This window comes from Tachysurus vachellii, chromosome 22 (assembly GCF_030014155.1).
Source record: "Tachysurus vachellii isolate PV-2020 chromosome 22, HZAU_Pvac_v1, whole genome shotgun sequence".
Classification (NCBI taxonomy): domain Eukaryota; kingdom Metazoa; phylum Chordata; class Actinopteri; order Siluriformes; family Bagridae; genus Tachysurus; species Tachysurus vachellii.
Genome location: NC_083481.1, coordinates 10,094,467 through 10,119,134, shown reverse-complemented (window position 1 = coordinate 10,119,134; position 24,668 = coordinate 10,094,467). Strand labels below are relative to the sequence as shown.

General features: G+C 36.8%; 1 protein-coding gene across 2 annotated transcripts; it reads left to right on the top strand.

The window, feature by feature from the left end:
• The first annotated feature begins 90 nt into the window (after nucleotides 1–90).
• On the top strand, nucleotides 91–24,000 carry ccdc120b (coiled-coil domain containing 120b). Of its 2 annotated transcripts, none has more exons than XM_060858096.1 (11): nucleotides 91–1,287; nucleotides 2,568–2,664; nucleotides 2,792–2,891; nucleotides 3,718–3,848; nucleotides 5,073–5,180; nucleotides 12,917–13,037; nucleotides 15,381–15,458; nucleotides 20,619–20,775; nucleotides 20,856–20,957; nucleotides 21,131–22,153; nucleotides 22,244–24,000. In XM_060858096.1, exons 3-11 carry the CDS (start codon nucleotides 2,843–2,845, stop codon nucleotides 22,332–22,334), a joined length of 1,860 nt encoding a protein of 619 aa, XP_060714079.1. In that variant the 5' UTR covers nucleotides 91–1,287; nucleotides 2,568–2,664; nucleotides 2,792–2,842; the 3' UTR covers nucleotides 22,335–24,000. The 2 variants fall into 2 exon arrangements, with proteins under 2 accessions (XP_060714079.1, XP_060714078.1); XM_060858095.1 differs by having other exon boundaries at nucleotides 91–1,519.
• The last annotated feature ends 668 nt before the right edge of the window (nucleotides 24,001–24,668 follow it).

The window sequence follows — 24,668 nt, the reverse complement described above, 5'->3', positions numbered from 1 at the left end:
GAGAAGTAATTTGAACCAATATACCTCCAATTAAAAAACATCTACTGAGCTATATAAAGTGAGTACTGAGGCACAGAGACTGGTGTTAAAATTAAATAAAAATCAGTGTGTAGGCTTAATCACACTTTTGTACAGATATTTTTAGACAGTTTATATATCTGTCTATAAAAGCAAGGCCAAAGGTGGTTGCCATAATTATAGAAATGAGATCAGACGTGCAATAAAACATGGTTTAATGTGGCTGAGAAAAAGCCAGAGTAACAGTGTTACAAGCCACTTTGTGTTGGGCTGGGCTTTGTGTTAGTCATTTCATGGACATGCACCTATTGCCCCGTTACTAAACCCGCATGTCAGTCGGACACTAATCAGTTCCCAGCCAGATAATTCTCAAAACATTGATTAAATCCAGAACAACCAGCCTTTTGAAGATGTTTAACAAAAAAGAACTGGGAAAATGTGATTTGAGCACCTTTGTTTGTTGAATTCTGGATTATGTATTTTCACAGTAGACACAAAAAAGCAGCAGTTTTGTTCATGGAAAGGCCTTTCATGTAGAAGGAAGTCAGAGGAGAATGTCTAAAGTGTTTTGAGGTGACAGCAAGGATACCGAAACCAAAACTCATTTATTCGATGAGCTTTATGTTATGAGCTGAATATCATCTCAAAATAAACAGCCCATTAAATCTTAAGGTTCACTATCTACAACAGCAGGAGATCTAGAACAGAAATGTGAGGTTTAAACAGACAGACTCAGCAGAAGTGGCCAGCTGAAGACTCCCATCCCTTCTGACAGGGTGGCCACGCCTCTGTATTAGGATTTTAACTCTCTCACCTGCAATGCTGTTTCTGACCTGATCCAAGTCTGGATGTTTTGCTGCTTTACAACGTGAGGATATTTAATATAAAAAAATAAGCGTTTTCATGTTAGTCAGCATAATTAGAAGCTGAATTGCACTTTTGGGACACGTTAACGGCGTGAATCATAGGAAGAAAATGGTGGTTTTATCGCAATGGTGATGCAGTCGGACACATTCTGCTGGACGGAGCGACGCTTTCACCGCCATTGATGTCCGCGTCATTACGCGTTTCCTCTGTTAACTGCGGATACCTTTTTTTTTTATTATTTAAACATAGACACGGTTATGCCTTTATTTTTTCCAAACCACGCCAGTGTAAGCACCTGCTCCATGTCTCCATGGCTGTGTTACAGGACCCTTGGGTTCCTCTTCGAGGTTTAGAGAATTCAACCTCACTGCTGAAGCATCGTTACCTGCTCAAATATGGCACGTGAGCTCCATTCAGATCTCTTTCCATTCTCTGTGACAAGACTGCAGGCTTGTCTAATCAAGTCATTTTCAATGGATGTGCTGTGTTTATAAACGAACTTATTGATGATGTGTTTTGGATGAAGATTCCTGCATTTTTACCCTGGTTTCCTTGATTTCACTTTTGTGCCAATTAAATATTTTCCAATGAGGATCTCCTTTAGAGGCTTCGTTTATTAGTGAAAACACACAAGGTACAAATTTCTGTTTCACAATAACCTTCTGCTTCCTCAATCATCAATGTAATGGATCGGTGTATAATAGAACAGCTTTAAATAAATTTGTGGATTTGTGGATTGATCTTTGTTGTTTGTTACAGAGTTGTTACTTTGTTGATTAAAAAAACTGAATCCATTTACAGAGTAATAATAAAATATTTATTATTAAAATTTAGTCAAAATAGTTGAAACTCTTGTTTTGTTTTGTTGTGTTTTGTTTAGTTTTGTAGTAGATCCTCAAATCCAACTGGACTTTTCTGACAATGTTTGATAAAATTATTTTTTGAAGTATTTTATGCTGTGTTCTGATTTGAGGAAGCTTTTAAAATCCAACTTCAGCATATATTAACGATAAGCAAGCTTGTGGGTGTTTAGCAAGCTGTTCTGACTCAAGCTGTTTCATGGTAATAAACAGGATATTTACATTTTTATATTAGCTATCATCATGTACAACAGCTGTCTAAAATTAAGTATTGCTAACTCACAATAAATAAGAGAGTGGCAGGTTGTTTGTCTGTTTGCTAAGATTCTCATTAGTGATAACTCAAGACGAGGAACTGGTTAAATTTTAAATTGATCCAAACAGGTGTAATGTCACAGCAAGGTCAAATGCTTGATATAGTTTTTCCTTCAGTAGCATCTTTCCTGTATAATTTTTATTGTATGGATATTTTACTCATACAAATTAGTGACAAAATGGGCTAGACTTGATGGTGGAGGTAATGCTGTTGGCTTGGAGTTTTTCATGTAGTGAAAAGAAAAACATGATTTACAATAAAGATAAAGAGATACGATCAGCTGGCATCTCGATGGCCTCCTGGTCAAATTCTTAAATTGAAATGCATGTTGTTTCTGTTTTTTGTACAGGGTCCATTAGTCAGAATTTTTTCATTAGGGTTTATGGTTATTGTAATTATAATTATTGTTAGAGATTTTGTTACCTTACCAAACCACCCAAATCCTACCCAAAACTGCATGATATTCAAAAATATTATATAATTTTATTTTTCACGCTTTTCTACAGGGTTTATTTTGAAACTGAACAGAAGACAGGAACCTGACAGAAACCTTTCAGTCTGGCAGCATTACTTTATTAATGAGTAACTGTGGAAGACACATAAGTGAGTGTAATAAATTACAGTACTATGTTGGAACTGAAAAGTAATGTGTGTATGTTGTGTACAATTTTATATTTTCCTTCCGTTTGTGTGAATACATCTTTAAGGCCTAACAGTTTTGATCTTTCAGGATGTAAGGATTGAGTGTACAATATCATTGATAAGGCACTGTCCACATCCTATGGTGATTAAAGAACTTTTGGTCACTACCATGGGTTTAGGTGTACCAGGTGAGTAAATATGGTGCTGTTATTAGGTATCTATTTTCAGTTTATTAAGTAATTATTGTGTGATCCTTTACAACACTTAGCAATGCATAAAAACTGAATCTGGGGATTAAAAAACTAAATTAAAATGGCCTATTAAACTCTCTGGACAGGCTTTCACTGAGATGACTCCATTCAATGTTTGTAGCATGGGAAACATTCACAATTGCTTAGGTAGTTGTGTTGTGAGTCATACACAGCTCTTTGTAGGTTTGTAGCTTTGTATGTTTCACACAGGTTTTTGAATCCCTTTTAGCACTATGCTGAGTGGACAATGCTCATATATGCATTTATGAACTTTCCAATTGCTGGTTAATTTTACTGAACCCAGATTGAATATGCATGTTTAGTATGCTTGAATACAGCAGAGGGGTGTGTGTGTGTGTGTGTGTGTGTGTGTGTGTTTTGCTTTGTGCATTTGTCTAGTTCTTCCAAATTACACTGAGGGGTTCGGTCACTGGCAGTCCTTGTCTAAAGTTTGTGGGAAGTCACAGTTCTCCCATACACCAGAACTTTAAGGCTGGAAGAATTCTTCCAGTTCCTTTTTGCTGACATTTCAGTGTGTTTCTTTACCTAATCAAGAGCTTAGTATTGAGCAAAACAGTACAGTGTGCCATATCCTTACAGCAATGCCAGTTTTCCAGCTTTATTCCTGAGGGTTTTGTTCTCTTATAATTGAGTATTGGTTTTACTTTGGACAAAAACAAAAACGTTTGCATAAGTTTGTTGTTTATATTGTTTTTGTGTTAGTTTGTCCTTTGTCCTCTAAGTGCGGTGTGTTCCTGTGCAGAATTCGAGGACTGCCAAAACAGCAAATTGCAGGCTAAGAAGATCTATGACCTGCAGGAAAAGAAGCAAAGTCTACAAATACTTTTAAGCAGTAGACAAAAGGAACTACGTCAAGTTTGTCTACTGGAGGCAGTATGTCAGTTTACCTTATAACTCTGGAAATATACATTGATCAGTCATAACATTAAAAGAAACTATCTAATATAATGACAGTTCTATTATTTTAACAGTTGTAACTATTGGTATATTGATTGAGAGATTGGCTGGAGAGAGTCAAATCAAGTCAAGAAGTTTTTATTGTAATTTTAAACAGTTAAATTAAATAATGTTCCTCCAGAACCATGCTGCTACATAAAGCACAGACCTACATGAGTGTGAAGAGCTTGTGTAATGGATGTTTATAGCTTTGCAGATGCAACAAGTGGTGTAACTGTATGTGAACTGGATGTGGTAGCTCAGTGGTTAAGGTGTTGGACTACTGATCGGGAGGTCATGAGTTCAAATCCCAGGGCCACCAAGCTGTCACTCCTGGGCCCCTGAGCAAGGCCCTTAACCTTCAATTGCTCAGCTGTATAAATGAGATAAATCTAAGTCGCTCTGGATAAGAGCGTCTGCCAAATGCTGTAAATGTAAATGTAAATGATGGAGGGATAAGAGACTCCACTCACCTTCTCAGTTGTTCTCACAGTACACTTTAGGGTCTTGCTTTTTGAGATGGTGGAATTCCTTAGTCAGGCACTGAAGCAGCTACTCAGGATTTTCTCAATTGAATGTCTTTAGGGGTTGGCACGGGGGTACCCATAGATAGATGGATAGACGGACGGGCAAGAAGGATAGATAGATACGCTATATTGCCAAAGGTTTTGAGACACCACTCCACATCATTGAATTCATGTGTTCCATTAACTTTTATGGACACTAGACATGCAGACTGTGAGTTTTACATTACCAAGTGCAATGCACTGTCTGGTACCAGCATCAGCGGCGCTGGCCATTGGGCTGCACCGCTGCTGTCTTCTGGCAACGAATTTCCTGGGACGAAGAGCGGCTTTTAAGTCAGATCATGCGGTGGTGCAGGTGCCACTGTCACAGCAGGTAGATGGATAGATTGATAGAAGTTATGGATGGGATATGTACTGTACCTAAAAACACATGACATCAGTAGAATGCAATTCTCTTCATTGAACTGAATGTGTTCTGTCACATGTCTAACAACACAACAGTAATAATAATAATAATAATAATAATAATAATAATAATAATTCAAAATGATGTTGATAATTATAGCTAAATTATCAGATCAGAAAGCTGACTTTGTACAAGCCAACATAATCATCATCATCATTGTGTTTGTAGGAACTGACCGGGAAACTTTCATGTGACTTTCCTCTGGAAGTGGGTGAACATCCCCCGATTGTGCAGCGCAGAGCTGGAAAAGCATTAAATGACACTTCAAAGATAGAGGTAAGTAAAAAACCTCAATTTTGTCAGTGATAGAAATTTTCCTAGATTTAATGTAATCTATTCTACAATCATCTGACTTTTGTGCAAAAGACCGATGTTACTTCTGTGGTAAAAGTCAATTCTGAGCCATTGTAATTCAATTAAATTTTGCTTGTGTAAACAGTGACTTTATTTATTTGTTTATATTCTGGTTGTATACGGTCAAATCTGAATGTAAACTGAGCATACATAAATTCCTCCTGTAGTTTCCTTATTATGTTGACTTGTACAAAGACAAAAGTCTTTTATGCTATTTAGGCCTACTATGTTGTTTTTTACAAAGCCAGGATTCTGTTCTGCTATTTAAAATCGTTATTATTATTATTTTTGTTATTATTGTTGGTGTCTGGCAATATAATGAGTAATTTGAAATCAGTTTTGTGAAGATTAAAAATTCTAGTTTCAAGTCAAGGTTTTTATATTATGCAAATTATTTTAAATATGAGTGGATGGGGATAAAAGTTCAAAAATGCACATTTTTATGGTTTCAGCCAAAGAATCAGCACAAGAAAAAATACTGTACACCATTTTCTAAGATATTGTTTTAAGTGCAAAACATGTATGATGGCTAATTTGAGAGAGAATGCATCAGATACTGGAAGGTCTTTCAAGGGATCTAGCACTTATTAAAATGATATGCACTTTGTTGTTGAACATCTATTTGCATTTTCAATCCCATTTCTGTATGCAAGGACCTCATGCAAATACAACAGTAAATATATCATTTCTATATGTGAATAAGTGGTAAAGAGGATCTTGTGTCCTTTAGATGAGTACAGTAGAGGCACCATGACATGTTGACTGGGTTGAGGAGTCTTGGGCAGGCAGGGACATTCAAAGATATTGAGAGATGATTACACTGTATTTTGAGGTTATTTGCATGTTTTATTTCCTGGTTTGCTGTGTTTAGTAAAATAGTAGTTTGCATGTCTAAAGCTCAAGTGTCCGAAGATCACCTGGGTACAGTGTAGATTTTCATGTGACATCTTTTCTATAATTGTTTTCTAGATTTTGACCCTTTCAAGTAGAGCTATACTGCTAAACATGGTTATTGATATATAAAATATCCAATTTCTGCATTTTTTGTCATTTATTTTGCATTAGTAGTCATTTTGTACACACAAAAAAGGCATTTCCAAAATGTTTGCAGTTTAGTTTGGTTTGTCTCATAAATATAGATAAACAAGGCACAATGGGTATATTTTATACTATATACTCAACAGGTAGAGAACTGTACATCTCACTATTCTGTAATAATTAAAGGTAGGGTCTCCGATTTTTGAGAAACGCTTCAGAAAACTGAGTCGGGCCAAAAACTAAACAAAACTCAAAACAAACATGTAGCCAGTGAGCAGAAAGGGGCATGTCTTGTCAATATTGTTTGAGAGAGTGTTCAGTGTGCATGTGTAACATTAGCAGAAAGCGGTTTTAACGTTGACATGGAGGATAAAAACAAAGAAAGCGAAGAAAGGCTTTCGATAAAGCAAGAAGTGTTAATATAGGATCAGCTTTCCAGCACTGGAGAGAACTGAAGGAGTGGGAAGTTGGCTGCATATTCACAGATTCAGAGTCAATAACTCCTGAGCTAAACACTGTTACTACACAAATACACTCTTTTCTATCGTAGTAATGTAGAGAGGCAGCTACAACCGTGTTTTGCTAGTAACAGCGTTTAGCTCAGGGGTTATTGACTCGGGAAATCTGTGAATATGTGGCCAACTTTACTTAAGATGCCGGGGTTGCTTTTTTCCTTCTCAGTAGGTGAGTAACGTTGGTTTTGCTTTGTTTCATAGAACTAATATATGCCATCCTTTGCATGATTATGCTTATGTCATTTTTGCGTGTTTGTTTATCTGCAGTCATATTGTTCTTCCCTTCAGCTATGATAAAGACACATTTCTTTCGTTAGGGGCGTGTTTGTTTTGGTGATTTTATATGTCAACATTGGCTTTCAAAAATCGGAGACCCTACCTTTAATAATCGCACTTTGAGATTTTGCTGAGATGGTAGTAATGTAAAACTGGATAAAAACACCATATTAAATTTAATTAAAAAGACCAGACTCTCCATATTTCTATGCCTTTTGATTGGATTATATAATATCCACATAAAACCATGAGATTCCGTTTATGATACCACATAGAAACCATGAGTATAGAAACCATGAATGTTCTTTGTTTGGGTTTCTCTCAAGGTTTCCTTTTCACACCATCTAGGGAATAATTTCTGTGCTACCAGTGTATAGATTCCGGATCAAATGGAAAACTTAAATTTTAAAACCACCTGCTAATACAGTGTAGATCCACCTTTTGCTTCCAGAACAATGCAACAACCTAAACAATGTTTAGGTAGGTGATATGTGTCAAAGTAAAAGCTACATGAAAGCCAGGACCCAAGGTTTCCCAGCAGAACTTGCCCAGAGCAACACACTGCCTTCGCTGGCTTGCCATCTTTCCATAGGGCATCCGGGTTCCAACTCATTCCCAGGTAACACAGTCATCTAGCCATCACACATTTGTTTTTGTTAAAGTCATTCAGATATGCATGATTGCCCATTTTTCCTACTTTCAACACATCATTATAAGACCTTGGCAGGTGCCATTGTAATAAGATAATCAATATTATTCACTTTCCCTCAGTAATTTTAATGGGATGTTTGATTATTGAATTTCTGTAAAGCTGATTTATGACAATAACCATTGTAACCATTGTTAGAAGTGCTATACAAATAAATTCCAATTGAAAATATATTGAGATTGTCTAAAGAATGAATGAATAATTATACATTATTTTCTTTGCATGTAAACATAGTCTTCCCATCATCTTATCCCATGCTGAAAAATAATTATTATTTAAAAAAAACTATATAATGTAAACATATTATTATTCTTCATGCCACATTATTTGGGTAATTTTGTTATATAATAATTTTGAATAGTTGGATGTGTGTGTAAATGTGTGTCAGTCCCTGAGTGTTGAGGAGTCTGACGTCTTGGGGGAGGTAACTCTTACACAGTCTGGTTGTGAGGGCTCAAGTACTTCTGTACCTTTTTCTTAATGGCAGGAGGGTGAGGAATCTGTGTGAGGAGTATGTGGGGTCCTTCACAATGCAGTTGGCTTTGCAGATGCAGTGGGTTCTGAAAATCTTTTTGATATAGATATATCATTTACAATATCAAGGGAAGCATTGTATAGTCCACTTATTTATTTATTGAAAGTCTATGTACAGTATGCTATTGGATAGTTTGTATAGTCTGTACTAGCTGTATAGTCTGTTCTTGCTCCAGCCTATGTATCTGTCAAATACATAGAGTGTATTGTTTGTACTATAGTCCGTTCCTGCCCCTGCTTCATTGTTGTTTTATGTTTTATGTCTGTATGTATGTTGCACTGTTGACCTGTGAGACACATCTCGTACCACTGCATGTCCCAACATGTATCGGAATGACAATAAAGCTAACTTGAACTTGATATAGGGAAAAGAGACTCAGATGATCATCTCAGCTGTCTTCACTATCTGCTGCAGGGTCTTGCAATTTGAGACAGTGCAATTTCCAAACCACGCAGTGATGCAGCTGCTTAGGATGCTCTTGATGGTCCTGTAAAATTTGGATGTGGTTTGGACTTTTATGATACTCCATATAAAAATTCGAGGCACTGCTGGGCTTTCTTGTTGATTCATCTTAAGTTGAATAATCAGGTGAGATTCTCCACTAGGTGAACACAAAGGAATTTGGTGGTCTTTACAATCACCACAGAGGATCTGTTGATGTTTAGTTGATAATTATCACTCTGTGCTCTCCTGAAGACAACAATTTCTTTTGTTTTGTTCAAATTTAGACACATGTTGTTGGCACTACAGCAGCTTGCAAGCTATTGCACCTCCTCTTTGTATGCCGACTAATCATTGTTGCTGATGAGACCCATCACAGTTGTGTCATCAGCAAACTTGATGTGGTTCGAGTTGTCATGAGTCATGAGTCAGCAAAATAAACAGCATTAGACTTGAACACACAGCCCTGAGGTTGCAGAGAGAGGTGTTCAGGCCCAGCAGGCTTAGCTTTTTAATAAGGTGCTGAGGATGTTTGTTTTGAATGCTGAACTGAAGTCTATGACCAGCATTCTTTATATATATATATATATATATATATATATATATATATATATATATATATATATATATATATATATATATATATATATATAATGTCCTTTATTTCCAGACGTAAAAGGGCCAGATCGAGGGTGGTGGCAATGGCCTCGTCTGTGGAGTGATTGGGACAAAAATATTCTTATTAGAATGAGAGGGGTGCTAGGGATTTGGTCATGGTGGAGCCTTAGCATTAGCACTGGGGGGAAGTACACTTCAATAATCACAGTGGTGAATTCCCATGGTAAATAAAATGGTCTGCTTCTAACAGTCACAAACTTCACTAACGATCAGTAATTAAAAACAAGCACCATTATCTCAACGTGTAATGATGCACTTCGAGCTTCAACATGTAATGAACCACTTCGAGCTTCACCACACAGCACAAAATGACTTGAGCCCATCTAGCTGAATGGCTGCAACCATAACTCTATTGCTGAGCCACATCTCTATGAAAACAAAGACACCGCAGTCTCTAAACTCATGCTATATGGTTTGTTGGAATCTGATGTAGTTTAGTTTATTGTACAGTTGGAATGTTACATGGAAAGCAAAGCCAGTCAGCTAGGGTTTGTTTTTAGCCTAACATCGACACCTTCTCACTTGCCACACTTCTACTACACACACACCATTCTAACTTCCCCTTTCCTAGCCACCTGCATCAGGCAATGCCAGGGACCGGAGGCCTGTTCTTCACAGCAAACCAAGATCACATAGCTTTGCCAACAGTCCATCACGCAAAATAGCTGTTGCATAACTTACATACTGTATTAGTGTCTGGTCCACTTTCTCTAGTGTCCATGTACTTTGAAAATAGTGGACTAAAAACGAGAATAGCTCCATTTTGGATCCGCAGCATGGCAGTAGAATGCTGCGGTCACTCCGTATCCAAAATCGAGCTATCATTTGGATCAACTCAAATGCAAATACAAAATAATAAAAATACAATTGAAATCAGGGAAAGAGAACAAGTAAAGAAAATGTATCCGCAACTTAAAACTTTAAGTTAACAGGTTTTAAAAATACTGTTAGCATATTGTGTTACCATGTGACTGCCAACAACAATTTTCTGATTCTAGTCCCCTGACCCAAAAGTTTGTTGACCACCAATGTTGAATATAAAACTGAAAATAATATTCAATATTAAGTGCTAGAGAAACATTTTCCTTATGTGTTTAACCTAAGGTTGGAAATATCCAATGTGAAAGCAAAATGTTGCATGTTTAGGCCACCAGAGATCAAGCTGATTTTTTGCTAACTTACTGTGTCCTTGCCCAAATTTACACCACACAAGTTGGACAGGGAATGTGTGCAAGTTGGACAGGGAATGTGTGCAAGTTGGACAGGGAATGTGTGCAAGTTGGACAGGGAATGTGTGCAAGTTGGACAGGGAATGTGTGCAAGTTGGACAGGGAATGTGTGTCAGATAAGTGTAACACTTTATTTATCTAACTTTATTAGAAAACATTGTGGGCAGATAAAATAAAAGAATAAAAATAATGACTGCAGGACTAGTCTAAGGACTAGGCTATCTGAAGGAGCAGGCTTAAGTAGGACACACCACACTGGGTGCTGTATGGTCACAGTTCTCTGTGGAGGTTGGTGATTAGTGAAGGATCTATAATTAGCTAGGCTGGGATCCATGAATGTTCCTAAGGCCCATAGTATTACGCTGCTGATTGGAGTTGATGGGTGTCTTGACCTGTATGATGTATGCAGGTGTGCCCTCAATTTCCAAAGGGGGAGCTAGTTCAGCTTCAGTCAGCCTGGTGGGATGGCAATTTTGAGCAGAGATACATCAAAGGTGGGCGCTAATTTGTAATGTTTTTATAGTTCTAGTCGGTAAAATACTGAATTAACCTCTAATTATTTTGAAGGGATGTATGAAATGAAGACTTAACTGTCATTATGGCATATTGAGGCAGAGGTCTCATGTTGAAAACCGGGGCATTTTATTTCAGTCCAAGATGTATGAAAATTGTTTTCTTGCCTGAAGAACTGGGGAGGTTGATGATGAAATCCTGAACTACATATGATCAGGATCCCAGTAAAATGAGAAGTGGTACTTGGAAGCTTGTTGGCAGGTTCAAGACTGTGCACAGATTCAAGAGGCTTTCACATATCAATATTTTACAGTCTTCAAGGTTTTATTTATAATGAGGATGATGATAGGGGAAATTTGCATTTTTAAACAATGATGTATAACTGACTCATGTGAAGTAGAGGAGCCAAAACAAGATGAACTCAATGACAACTATTTAGATCTAGCTGCCTCAGTGAATCCACAGTGAAAACCACAAAGCATTTGATGTTGAGGGTGGGTAGAAAGAGGGGCTGCATTTGAAATGTTCACCTATTTCCATGGTCTTTTGTGTGCACCAGATGGTTTTTTTTAAAGATCTTGAAGTTTACAAAACCATCTGGTGCACACAAAAGACCATGGAAATAGGTGAAATGGGAAATAACTTTCTATTGTAAAAGTTGTTGGTGAGATTTTACTGAACCAGATAATGGGGAGTTCTTCAGTCCTTGTAATTGTTAATCACATTGAGTGATGGTGGGTCATTATCTCCAATGTGGCTTCTTAGCTTGTCTAAGTATTTACACTCAGCTGCTTTGATCCCTTTATTCAGCCTGTATTTGGCCTCTTTGTAGAGAATTTTGTCCCCACTCTTAAATGCTACCTTTCTACAAAGCTGTGTAAATGCAGCTGGAGACCATGGATTTTTGTTGCTTTGCTGTTGTTAAGATCCATTTGTCATTGCAGAATCCTGCAGAATTTCGCCCCCACAAAGAGCAACCGTAGTTATTTACTTGGGATTTGTTGTGGTTGTAGAATTAACATTTGTGGCAAGTTTGGATTTCTGTGACATGAATAAACTGGCAGAGGTGTCTTGGTGTACTAGTTCCCATTGTAGATTATCACTGACGTCTTACCATAACACTATTTTCAAACTATTTCAGACTTGCTTCATCCAATTTCTGCAGCCAAAGTATGGACAGTTAGAGCTTAAATGGCTAAGGATTGTCAACCTTGATTTAATGATTAAAATCTCTCTCCATCATCTTTTCTCAGAGGTTGTATTATAAGAAGGCAGAGACAAGATGAGAATGGTAAGGTCATAACAGAATAGCTACACAAGATATACATAACTCAAAATTCTGACAACCTTCAGAGCTTTATGTGGGTAAAATGGTTCATGTACTTTTATACATGAATACATTAATGTTAATATTTAACAAACAGGAAATGAAGAAGTTAAGTAAAGGAGTGATTCAAAATTCAATAGAGGGTGCCCTCTAACTGGAGGGGAAATGTGTTATTTCATGTGTGTGTCCCCATGCATGTTTTCTGCTTTGCTCTAAAAATGTTGGGTCATGTTGAGCGTGGTGTACAAAATATTAAGTGTGTGGGAGTATGTACAGGTAAAAAAATGTTATTTTATATATAAAATGTTATCTTACATTTTCTAAACCCACAGCATAAAGCATTTATTATTCAGTGCACTAAATCTTTAGGTGTCTGGGTAACTTTAATTGTGTGCAGGATAACCTGGGCCAGCGAAGACAAGTGAAGACTGGATTCAGTGGCACCCCCTGTCAAAGCACTGAGTCAGATAAAAATGCTTTACGCAGCAAGAGGACGGTTCATCGTGGGTGTCACACAGGTGATGCATCTAAGTAAAAGAGACAGACTACATGATCAGATCTAAGAAATTAATTTTGACATCCAATGTAATAGTATATAATGTATGGAATCTCTATAACACATTTAATAAGCAGTACACATAGAAATGATATAAGATGTTTAAATTAATTAAGCTCACACTGTTTTTACTTTGGAAATAGGTTTGTGTATGTGTGTACATACAGTAGGATCTATAAATATTTGGATATTGAAAATGTTTGCTGTTCATCAAATTATATTTGAGTTGAAATTAAATAATGAATATGAACTCAGTGCTTTCAGCTTCAGAGTGTAAGTACATTTAAATCTGATGAATTACAAAATATTTATGATTCCCGTTTTAAGGAATTTAAAGTAATTGCACAGTTGGCTGCTCAGTTGTTTTATGGTCAGAGTTCATGTGGTCCATGTGCTATTCCCTTATTATTTCACTTACAAGTAAACAGATAAAAGGTCCAGAGTTGATTTGTTGCACGGAACAACAAAAGGCCAGATCATGGAAAACAACTAGTGGATGACAGAAGAATGGGGTTAAGAAAAAAAACATTTACAGTACAACATCTTGCCAGATTAAGAACACCATCTAGAAGGTAGTTGTGTCTGTATCTAAGCCAACAATCAAGAGAGGACCTCAGCTGAGTAAATAGAGAGGGTTTATTCAGGTTCTGGAATAAATTACACTAGTATTATGGTAAGAAATGTAATCCCAAAGATATTAAAATAGAGAACAACACATAAACACTTGATTTTATTTTTACATTTATAAACACTTGATTCTGAAATATTGTTAATCTTCATCGCTCAAACTTTAGAGAAATATGAGCTGTAGGTATGCCACTGCTCCACTATCATGTTTTACAAAAGAACTAAGGCACTTCAACAAATACCTTTATGTTGTGAAAAATGCAGTGATAAATATTAGAGAACAGTAACCGCTGCAGCACAGAAGAAGATTGCAACTAAAATATGATGGTTAACGCTTTATAGCGGGACATCACTAGTTTCTCACACTTCTCTGTTGTGATAATGGTCCACTCTTCTTCCAGGCTCTTGTAGTAATAACTTTGTTGTCAAGTGTTTTCCAGAGATTTTACAGTTGGGTTTAAATCAGGACTCCGGGCTACCCATTTCGTTATTATTTGCTTATATTCACAGAACTGCTTTACCCATTTTACAGTGTGAAGGGGCATTGTCTTGCATGACAACTAGAGGCTGATTGGAAGATGCTTGCAAGGATGAAACTACATATTGCTGAATGTGACTCTGATAAACATTTGCGTTCAGCCTTCCATGTCACCAGAAGAGGATGAACCCCTGCTTCCTCAAACAATGAGACTTTCTTCCCCAGCTTTCACTGATTTCTTTACACACATTGGGTTCAATCTTTCCCCAGTTTGACATCAAACACTGTTTCGACATCAGACGCAAATAAACCTGCCTGTATTTCTCAGCATTGAGGACACCATTAATACGGACCAAATCTCCTGCTTGTTATCTAGTGCATTTCTTTCCTTGGCCAACTACTGTTTCTATTTGCTTTTTTTAAAATAGCTTGAAACGGCACATCTTGAAACCCCAGTCTGCTTTGAAATCTTTGTTTGGGAGAGACCTTGCTAGTGCAGTATAACTACCATGAGTCCTGAAACATTTTTAAAGTAGAAAATGCTTTAGAGCAAAGAAGTGTAATGTTTTGCCATTGCAATCCAGTCACATAACCTGAACTGACTGCAACACACCCCAAGAGCAAGCAGTAACTAAAGATGGCTGTAGTAAAAGCCTGTCAGGGCATCAGCAGGGAAGAAAAATGGGTTCAACAATATGCAACTTTAATTTCCTGATATTCACATTTAGAAGTGGATACATCAACACAATTACTGTATAAATGAGAACTGAAATTCTAATTTATCTTATCATATTAACATTTGCTCTTAAATCCAAATGTCTTCGGTTTATAGCAAAAAATAAAGAATTGGCCTTGCCAATATGTTTGGAGGAGATTGTTTGAAGTTGCAATTTCATTTACCGCTTATCAGATTTTAATATAAATATCTTTAAAAACTTGAATACCATTAAAGCTGATAGCCTGCACTTTGAGTTCATTTTCATGATTTAATTTATTCTAAATAATGGCAATTTATCCTTTAATTCATTTATTTATTATCCTGTGATGGACAGCTAAAATAACATCTATGGGTCTGACTGTATATGTGTACATCTTAAACATTACTTGCATTATAGCCTGGCTTTGGCATTATGCTTGTCAAGATTTCTAGTCTAACCTAATCAATAACCTAATCTAATCAAAACATTTTTTAATTTGCAGAGGAAACAGTTAAATCAGAGAGCTGTTCCTTGTCAGATTCGACACCCTCCCGAGACAACGGTGTGTCAGGAATGAGAGGTACCTTTATTTTAACAAGTATAGGTTTGATAACGTTATATACAACTCGCATATAGAGACTGTTTTGTATTAAAATCCCAGCAGTTTTTGAAATTACATACCAAACATGGCATTAAAATCACAGCTCACGTTTCCAGCATTCTGATTTGACATGGTGAAGCTTTTGACCTGTGTCTGCTGCCCAATCATAGGCTGATTGGATAATTATATAAATATGCAGCTGTTTCTAATAATGTTCCTAAGTAGAAACCCTTCATTTCTACCTGATTGCCTGTTCCTTCTGAAGAAGCTATCCATTCATGGAGATTAGCAAACTGTTATGGATGACAATACCTAGCAGAATATATTGCATAGGTCCACTTCAAGTCTTTATTTTGCAAAAAAAAAAAAAACTCAGGAAAGCTGTAAAAATGTTGTTCGTAATTAGTACAGATATTTTTCATGATCTGAAAAAAAGCAAAAGGTTATAATTTTTATAACCAACAAACTTGAAAATGAAAAAATATTTATTTTTTTACTTTAAAGTGCTTAAGTAGATCCTGAGCAGTTAAATGGCTCATGTGCTGTGACCCTTACTACCATGTTCAAACCAATAAAGTGTGTGAACATCCAGATGTTTGATTTAGGCTGTAGTTAAACATCAATATGAATGTGCTATGACCTACTCTTAACGTTTGTGGCAAATCCAGACCTGTACATATGTAAACTTAACTCCCTGCATGGAAATCCTAACACTAACTCTGACTCTGAGAAAATAGCTTTATATACCTCATCAATTCCAATGGTTCTGTTTGAGAACCACCTGTTTGTCAGTCACTGTTAAATTCTGAATGTTTTAAACAATTTATGTATATTGAAAGCTGTGACCATTCTCTCAAGGATCTGGCAGTTAGAAAGTTATGCTTTATTATGGCATCTATTCCACTCGTTCTGCATGGGCATGATTCAACTGCACTGATTCCCAGCATACTGTACATATTTTCTGTTCTCGAGCCACCTTCATTTAAGTTTTTATTTGCCCATTGTCCCTGTGTTGTGTGAGTGACTAAGCCAGTGTTGTATTGGATATAATTGCCATATCAGCAATTATCAATTGGTTATTTCATGGCATATGCATATTAAACATTCAAACAATATAAATACAGTTAAATATATTATAAACATTATATTATAAACCTAATTATAAAAATGCAAACACTCAAATGCAATATAATAAATACTATATATTTTTAGTTACCTTTACCAAATTTTTTATATATGAAATCTGTTTTTTCTGGGCCCATCTTTCAAAGTAAATCCTATTCTGATAAAAATCACTGTCTCCTTTTAAAAATTGGGCAGGTCAAAAATATATGTTTTCTAGTTATTTGTCCTCACACTTTGGTGCTTCCTCCCCCTTCAGCGGAACTTTGGTCAGGGATACAAATGCCATAGTTTTGGTGACAGCTGCTGATACGTGATTGTCTTTTTTTGACCCATTACTGTATATAGGATTATGATGGGAAAAATGCTTTTTATGTCAAAGGCTTGCTGACGGTATATATGCAGGTGAGCTTCAGGTCTATTACAAGTGAATTACAAGTTGATGTGTAACTTTTTAAAATCCAAAGGGGAATTGGACAAATGTGGTTTAAGCTGTCACGATTTATTTATGCCCAAATTTTCTACATGAGGTCTGCTGCATATTGCAAAGGCTCTGAAATAGGTTTGGCTTCACACAGATGCAAATATTGTGGATAAACGATTAGATCATAAGAGAATGTGGGATTGTTTTCAACTTAAATGCATATTAGAGGTCTTATGTCAAGCATCTGATTTTAAGAGATTATTTTCTTCTGTGTATTGGCTTTGGTCAAGGTCCTAAAAACTCCTTAGGCAAGTCTCAATCTTTGATGGTGGCCCGTGTATAGCATTTGCGAGTAGATCCATAAATTATATTACTTTAATAATGTACAGAACTTTTAAGTATCTGTTCCTTAGGGACTTTATATGAGGAATGAAAGTCATTTTATTATCCCAAACATCCATGGGTTCTCCATCAATGAACAGAGTCATGATGCAAAGACTGCAGCAGATAAACATTTAAGTTGACCATTTTCAGTTGACCACTCATTTACTTTAATACATAATTGCAGTTGTCTTTCAATTATATTCATCTTTCCCTCTGTAACATATACAAGCACCATTAAGACTATACAATACATTTGGACCAATAACATTTACTATTTATTTTAATCTTAAACAACAGAAAGAATGCATATGCTTTTTCCAAAGCAAAATAAATGTCCCTTTTTAATTAATCCATCATAGACTTATTGCTCCAGACTAATAAGGTGGTCTAAAGTACTTGTTCCTTTTATAAAACCACATAAAATCTTTTTGGTAGTCAGACTCCAACTTCAACCAAAAAGTTGGAAGTTGCACTTCATTGCACTTCATTGCACTTCATTGCACATAGTAATTTAGTAATTTTCTGTGAACATTTTATTTCAAATGTTTTTGCTAATATCATTTTGCTATTCCATGTTTCCAAATTAGTAGGATGACTTGATCATTTATATGTTTACTTGTAAGCTGCCTCCTTCACCATCCTTTCTCCAAATTACATTCCAAATTTTCTTTGTTGGTGAAATACTGTCAAGCTTGATACAATGGTATGTACTCCGGTATGTTGTTTGTTTTTTTTTAAGCTAACTGTAGTTTATTAGTTATTGCCACTTTTATTTCTGTGCCTTAATAAGGTTTTTGTATTTGTCATGAAACCATGGAATTTGTGTTCTGGATTGTTTTGTAGATGTTTTTGGAATTGTCTTATCAGCTACTGTGATCAGTGTATTTGTTAGCCATTTATGGAGTCTTTTTGATCTGAGGTTACACTTTGAATCTCTCATTGGGGCTTGTAAAGCACACCATTGTTTTGGAGTTTCCATTTTTAAGGCCTTTTATCAGAGGTTTTATTTTTAAAGTTATAATCAGTGGAAGTGGCCATTCCCATATAGATCATCCCAGATGGCCTCAGTTCATTTTCATTAATATGTTTTTCTGTCCTTTCCCCTTTGTATGTATGTTTTAATACCCACAAGTTGTGGATATTAAAGTCATCCATTACAGTATAAGGTGGTAGTAACTCTGAAATGATTCTGTCCAATTCTTGGTATGTTAAATCAGGAGCAATATCAGTAAAATCAGGAGGTATATAGATAGAGTAAAGTAAGATATTTTTGCATTATTAAATGAACTGCTTTTGCCTGCCTGTAGTGTGGTGTATATATTTTAATGACTGTGAATGAGAATTTCTTATTAATATAGTTGAGCCACCAGATGGGTCTTGAATATTTGGACCATATACACAATGTAAACTGTTTCAGGGACAATTTGTGGTAAGACTGATCTCCTGGAGGCAAAAAGCAAGATGATTAAGCACTGCAGCTATATGCTGTAATTCTGCAAAATTGACTTTCATACCACAACATTTACACTGTATTATATGCTTATCCAAGAGGACAGAACAAGGGGATGCCCCTCATTTAAAACCTTTGGAGAGAGACTATAGCCATGAGTCATTTAAACATATTTTAACATCATATCATTTAATATCTGGTAGTTTCTAAGTAACTTCTGTCTGGATTTTGACTGTTTGTATGTGTAGGTTTACAATTGCTGCAAATGTTAAGTATGGAATCCCTTAACTAATCTTCAGGCCTTTGTATAGTTCATTTCCTTTGCCCATTTCATCTTTAGGATTTAGGAAAAGAAAGGCAGACTTTTAAAGAGGCTAGGTGGTTCTCTGTACAGGTGCTGCATTTTTACAGCCTTTACAATCTGCTCCATGCATTTCCTTTTACACTTAAAGCAGGTGGATTTATTTCTACAACCAGCTGATCTATGTTCAAATATTTGACAGTTAAAACACCCCAGTGGATTAGTTATAAACATGTTAACAAGAACACTTAAGTACCCTAATTGAATCTTTACTGGATTTTGGGGTCTGTTGAAGGTTTTTCTGAATTTTCATATTTTTGAAGAAAATGTTGGTATTGGGTAATGTTGGTATTACAGCTACATGTGTGCATATGTTTATTGAAGAATAAGAAATGTAACTATTATCAGTAGCTGTAATTTCACTGACCTCAGGTTTTTAATATAATGCTATAGAGTGCCAATTCTCATGGATTTTATTAGATAGTCATCTAAATATCCTTAAAAAATTTTGCATTACATTGTGCAACTCCATAAGTATTGACACCCTATACTTGGCATCTATCCTGAAAATAATTTGAAACACATCATTGCTGCAACATACATATCTGATGCCACCAAAGAGTGTGCTATGACCTTTTTGTAACTGCTCTGAATTAGGGTTTTCCTGTAGTAGACAATCAAATATCCCAAAAATGCTCATTCACTTTGGTGGAATGTTCAGAGACTGGCTCAGAATGCTTGTTTGTCTGTCTTATCCAACATTACAAGCACTGACACCCTATCTATCTCTTTTTATGAAAACTGTGCATTACCTTCACATTTTAGCACATTATCTAATTATTACTAGAAATTTTTGTGACTTCTAAATTGGAATTACAATTTACCAATTACAGAAGCTCAAACTGGCCAAAATGTCCATTCATGTCCATTTGTCTGTAATAACTCTGATTTTTTTATTACCAAACTCTTTTCTTTTAATGGTGTCACTCTTTCATTCTTAATCTACTAATAATACTCTCTCGAGTCATCTCTCTATCCCTCTATCTCTATCTACCAGTCTCAACATCTAAAATAAGTATAGTCACAAAACCTACCACACCGTACGCTTGTGACCTATGAAAATGCTCATCTCACGAAAAGACTTGTGTTATGGGTATTCTAGTGACCTCATGTTCATGGTAACTCCTAAAATAAGTGCAATCAAATGATTACTGGAACATAAAGCTATCTCTCTTTATAGGAAAGACGTATGGTTTGGTCTTCACAATTTGTTCAGTTTGTTTCAGGAGAGAATATAGAAGAAAATTCTATTAGAAACAGTAGGTACTCGGACCCCTAAAAATCCTATAATCCAAATTGGTATTTAAGCACAATGTTCTTGGCACTCCTAAAAAAAGCTTTAACCTTCTGGATACTTTGAAATCCCCTGAACAACTTGTTCACTCTTGTGGTCCACAGAGGATTTGACTTCTAGTGTGGTTTCTGAGAATCGCTCACTTTCTCACCCTCGCCTGGCCTCAGGCAGTCCTGATAGTCGCCTCTTTAAGACACTGTCTCCAGTGGAGATTTACTATGAGATGAGGACTTGCCATGACTCTGCCTCTAGCTCTGTCAGGTAAACAGAATAATAGTTTGCAGCATCTTGCCTGGCTTCTTTGTGTTATATGTAATAATTCATGCATTATTTTTCCCTAGCCCAAGTCATTCCCTGCTTAGAAGTGCATCCAATGTGGATGCCATGAGTGTACCAGCCACACCTGTACTACCTCAGAATATGCCAGTCTGCATTCATGTGAGGTACAGTGATATCTCTTTATGCCTGAACTTTCCACTTCTGCTACACAAATGAATGCATTTAGTGTTGAGCAGGTGTATTCAGAATGATCAAGTAGTCGTACTAAAGATGCATTTTAATATAATTTTACTTCCAACACTTTTATTCATAAAAGCATCTCTTTTATCACTATCAGGTCTGAAATGCCTGGTGATGTAGCACTAAAGCAGTGGGACAGAAGTCTGGATGTTTCTCAAATTGTTCCACTGGCATCTCATAAGAGTTCCTCCTCACATCATACAAGTTACGTATACAATTCTCTTGCCCGCCGTAGCAATAGCTCTGAGGCATTGCTTGACCGCTCCAATCATCATCATGTAGTGGCTCCCCGAAATGGCATGTCTCCAAGAACTGGACCCTATAAGAGCTCAGAGTCCTTGACCGACAGCAAGCTAAGGCACATACACTGTGGAAGCCCAGAAAAGCAGCTGGGTGGATCTAAAGAACAAGGTCACATGCATTCATCAGTTAAACAAGGAAGAGGGGCTGCTTATGATGAGACACTGATGGACTATATGATCAAGCCACAAAAGAGACCAGTTCAGTCCCGGCAACACATTTCTTTAGAGCACATATGGCCTGACCTTTCTGCTGTTCCCAAATCTGGGACCTCAACTCATTGCAATGTTTTTTCTCATTCCCAGATGCACCTAGCATCTGCAACACCAACATACAGCCCCATATATGTGCAGAGTTACCAGCCTAAACCACGTCGAGTGAAATTCACACGGACTAAGTCCTGTGGTCCCTTTACCCCTCTCCAGCAGCACAGCCTGGACCATTTACTGGTTTATGCTTTCGAACCTACCAACCTTTTATCTGGCTCCACTGCATCATCCTTTCCAAACCTACTACACCACCCAACAGAGAAGCTTAATTCTACTGTCACTTTTAGCAGCAAACCTGGGCCCTTCTCCCTGCCTACTCTGGATGACTCTACCCGCAGCCTACACAAGGCTTTGGCACTGGAGGGCCTCCGAGAATGGTATCTAAGGAATGCACTAGGTTATCCCACTGCAGCTAGGGGGCAAGATGGTCTTCACCTGCGCCCCCCCACCCACCTGGTGCACATTCCCTGGTCTGTTCCACTGGGCCCACTCTACTCACAGCCACATATCCCCCAGTCATCCTCTTTTCATGGGCAAACACTGTATGGCAGGTAAACCACACATCTTGCTTATTGTGTTTTGTTTTGAAAGAGCGTATTGTCGCCAAACTATTTCTAAATCAGCAATTATCTTTCTGTTAGGTCTGAGGAGCTCTCTCACTACCCAGAGCCATTTATCTCCAAGGAAACCACACAGAAGGAATCTAGCTCAGATCCTGGAACTCTGGTATGACTGCCAGATCACACTATAGTAAAAACCTACATAAAGCTTTATATATAAGCATAAATCTTATGCCTATTTTCAGAACCAAACTCAAGTTGTACACTTGATGAAGGGATTAATGGTTTTATAAATAAAGATAGAGAGTATTCACATGAAGTTGTGTTTGCCCAACTTCACATGTGCATACTATTGAAATACCGTATAGTTATGTTGCTATTACATTTGTACAGTATATGATTTGGGCAGCTGTATTAAGCTAATCTTTCCATATTCTTTAAATATATTTTCATGTATAAATAGATATAGTTGTATTCATTTAAAATGTTCTATTTTCAAGCTAATATAATTACAGATTTATGAATACGAGTTCAATAAAAAGTATCTTATGTATTTTCGATGTTTTCAAACTTTGAATGTGTAAAATACATTCTGGATCAATACCTGTATGTAGCTATGAAAAGTGCAATGAACCAATTAACAACCTCAAAACTGGGGAAAATTGTTATTGGATGAAATGCTTTACTGAAAATCTAGGCCTGCAAAGACTAAAAAAAATCACTTCCATGTTTTCAAAACTAGAATATACTACAATATAACATTGTTTTGCCTTCTATCTTGTGCTGCAACTTTCAATGTGATTTTTGTATCTACCGATTTCTATATGAGACTACTTTTAGTGTGCCTCTTTAAAATATTTGTTAGCATATGGTAGGCTGCTTCAAGCCAAAATCAAAATTTACATTTCTATAATTCTGTTTGGAATCAAAACATAGGTACGATAGCAAGTACAAGTCACCAACCTGGAGGCATATTAAAACATACTGTTGTATTTGGACTGAGCAACATGCAGCTGTGAGATACACTGGCTATGCTGAGCACCTACACTGTAGAAACAAACCTACTCAATAAAAGTGAGGCAAAAATTTTCATGAAATTTATTTGGGTAGATTTTATCCCATTTTTATGTTGCACTATTTATAGTTAAATAGCTAGTTTGGGTAGAATTTGCCCACCCACAAATTTTACTTCCTGACTAATATCCTTTCAATGAAATTGAAATTATTTGCATTGGTTGCATTTACCACCCTCCAAAATCCTTATGACCAAAGGTTTGTGGACACCTAATTATAACACCCATATGGACCTTTCCAAAGCACAGCTATATTGATGTCTGCATTTTGTAGCATTACAGTGTCTGTGCAAAAACGAGATCCATAAATACATTGTTTGCCAAGGTTGGTTCAAAGATTCTGAGTGGCCTACATGAGCATTGCCCTTAACCCTGAAGTACCGTAACACCAACTTGCATGACATCAGTATCTGACCTCATACATGCATTCATATAATAGTGAAAAATAAGCACTAGTTTAAGTGTTTCGGGAAAAGAAAACCTTTACCCTGAGAGACCAGCTTACCTGTGCTATTAGATACATTGCAAAGAGTGATGGGATTTGCTTTGTAGGCATTGTTTTAAATCTAATGTGTGCAGCTACTGGAAGCCAGTGGAGGGAACGCAGCAGTGGGTTGGTTTGTGAGAACTTAAGCAGGTTGAAAACAATTCATGCAACTGCATTTTGGATCAATTATTGATGTTGAATTGTGATCAGAGGTAGACCTGCCATCAGAGTTGCAGTAGTTCAGTTTCAAAATGACAAGAGACTGAACAAGCACCTGAGCAGCCAGACTCTCTCTCTCTCTCTCTCTCTCTCTCTCTATATCTATATCTATATCTATATCTATATCTATATCTATATCTATCTATCTATATATATATATATATATATATATATATATATATATATATATAGATACACACACACACACACACACACACACACACACACACACACACACACATACACATGCATGCATGGCTGAATCCTTTATGATGATATTCCACCAGACATGCTGAGCAGAAGCTGGGGGAGGGAAGGAGGGTCATCAGCATAGCAGTGGTAAGAGAACCGTGTGAGGATATAACTTCACCAAGAGAGTGAGTATAGTGGGGAAAAAGGAGAGAACAAAGTATTGAGCCTTGTAGGACACCAGTGGGCAGTTTACATGGAGCCAGATGTCATTCCCCTCCAAGTTATTTGATATGAGCAACATTCCAGGGAGGAAGCAAATGACGTCCATGCTGCTCCATGAATTCCAAGACTCCTTTAGGGGAGTCTGACATCTGACGGCCATGGGGAAGGCAGAGGAGGTCCAAGGGTAGGGAGGAAAAGGAGTCAGGGTCAAAGGAAGCTACAGAGGAAGGTGAGAGAGAGTGGAGGTTTTGACGGCTAAGAGAGAGATGCAAAAATTCCCCACAGCCATGCTAAAAAATTCTAGAGGAGAACA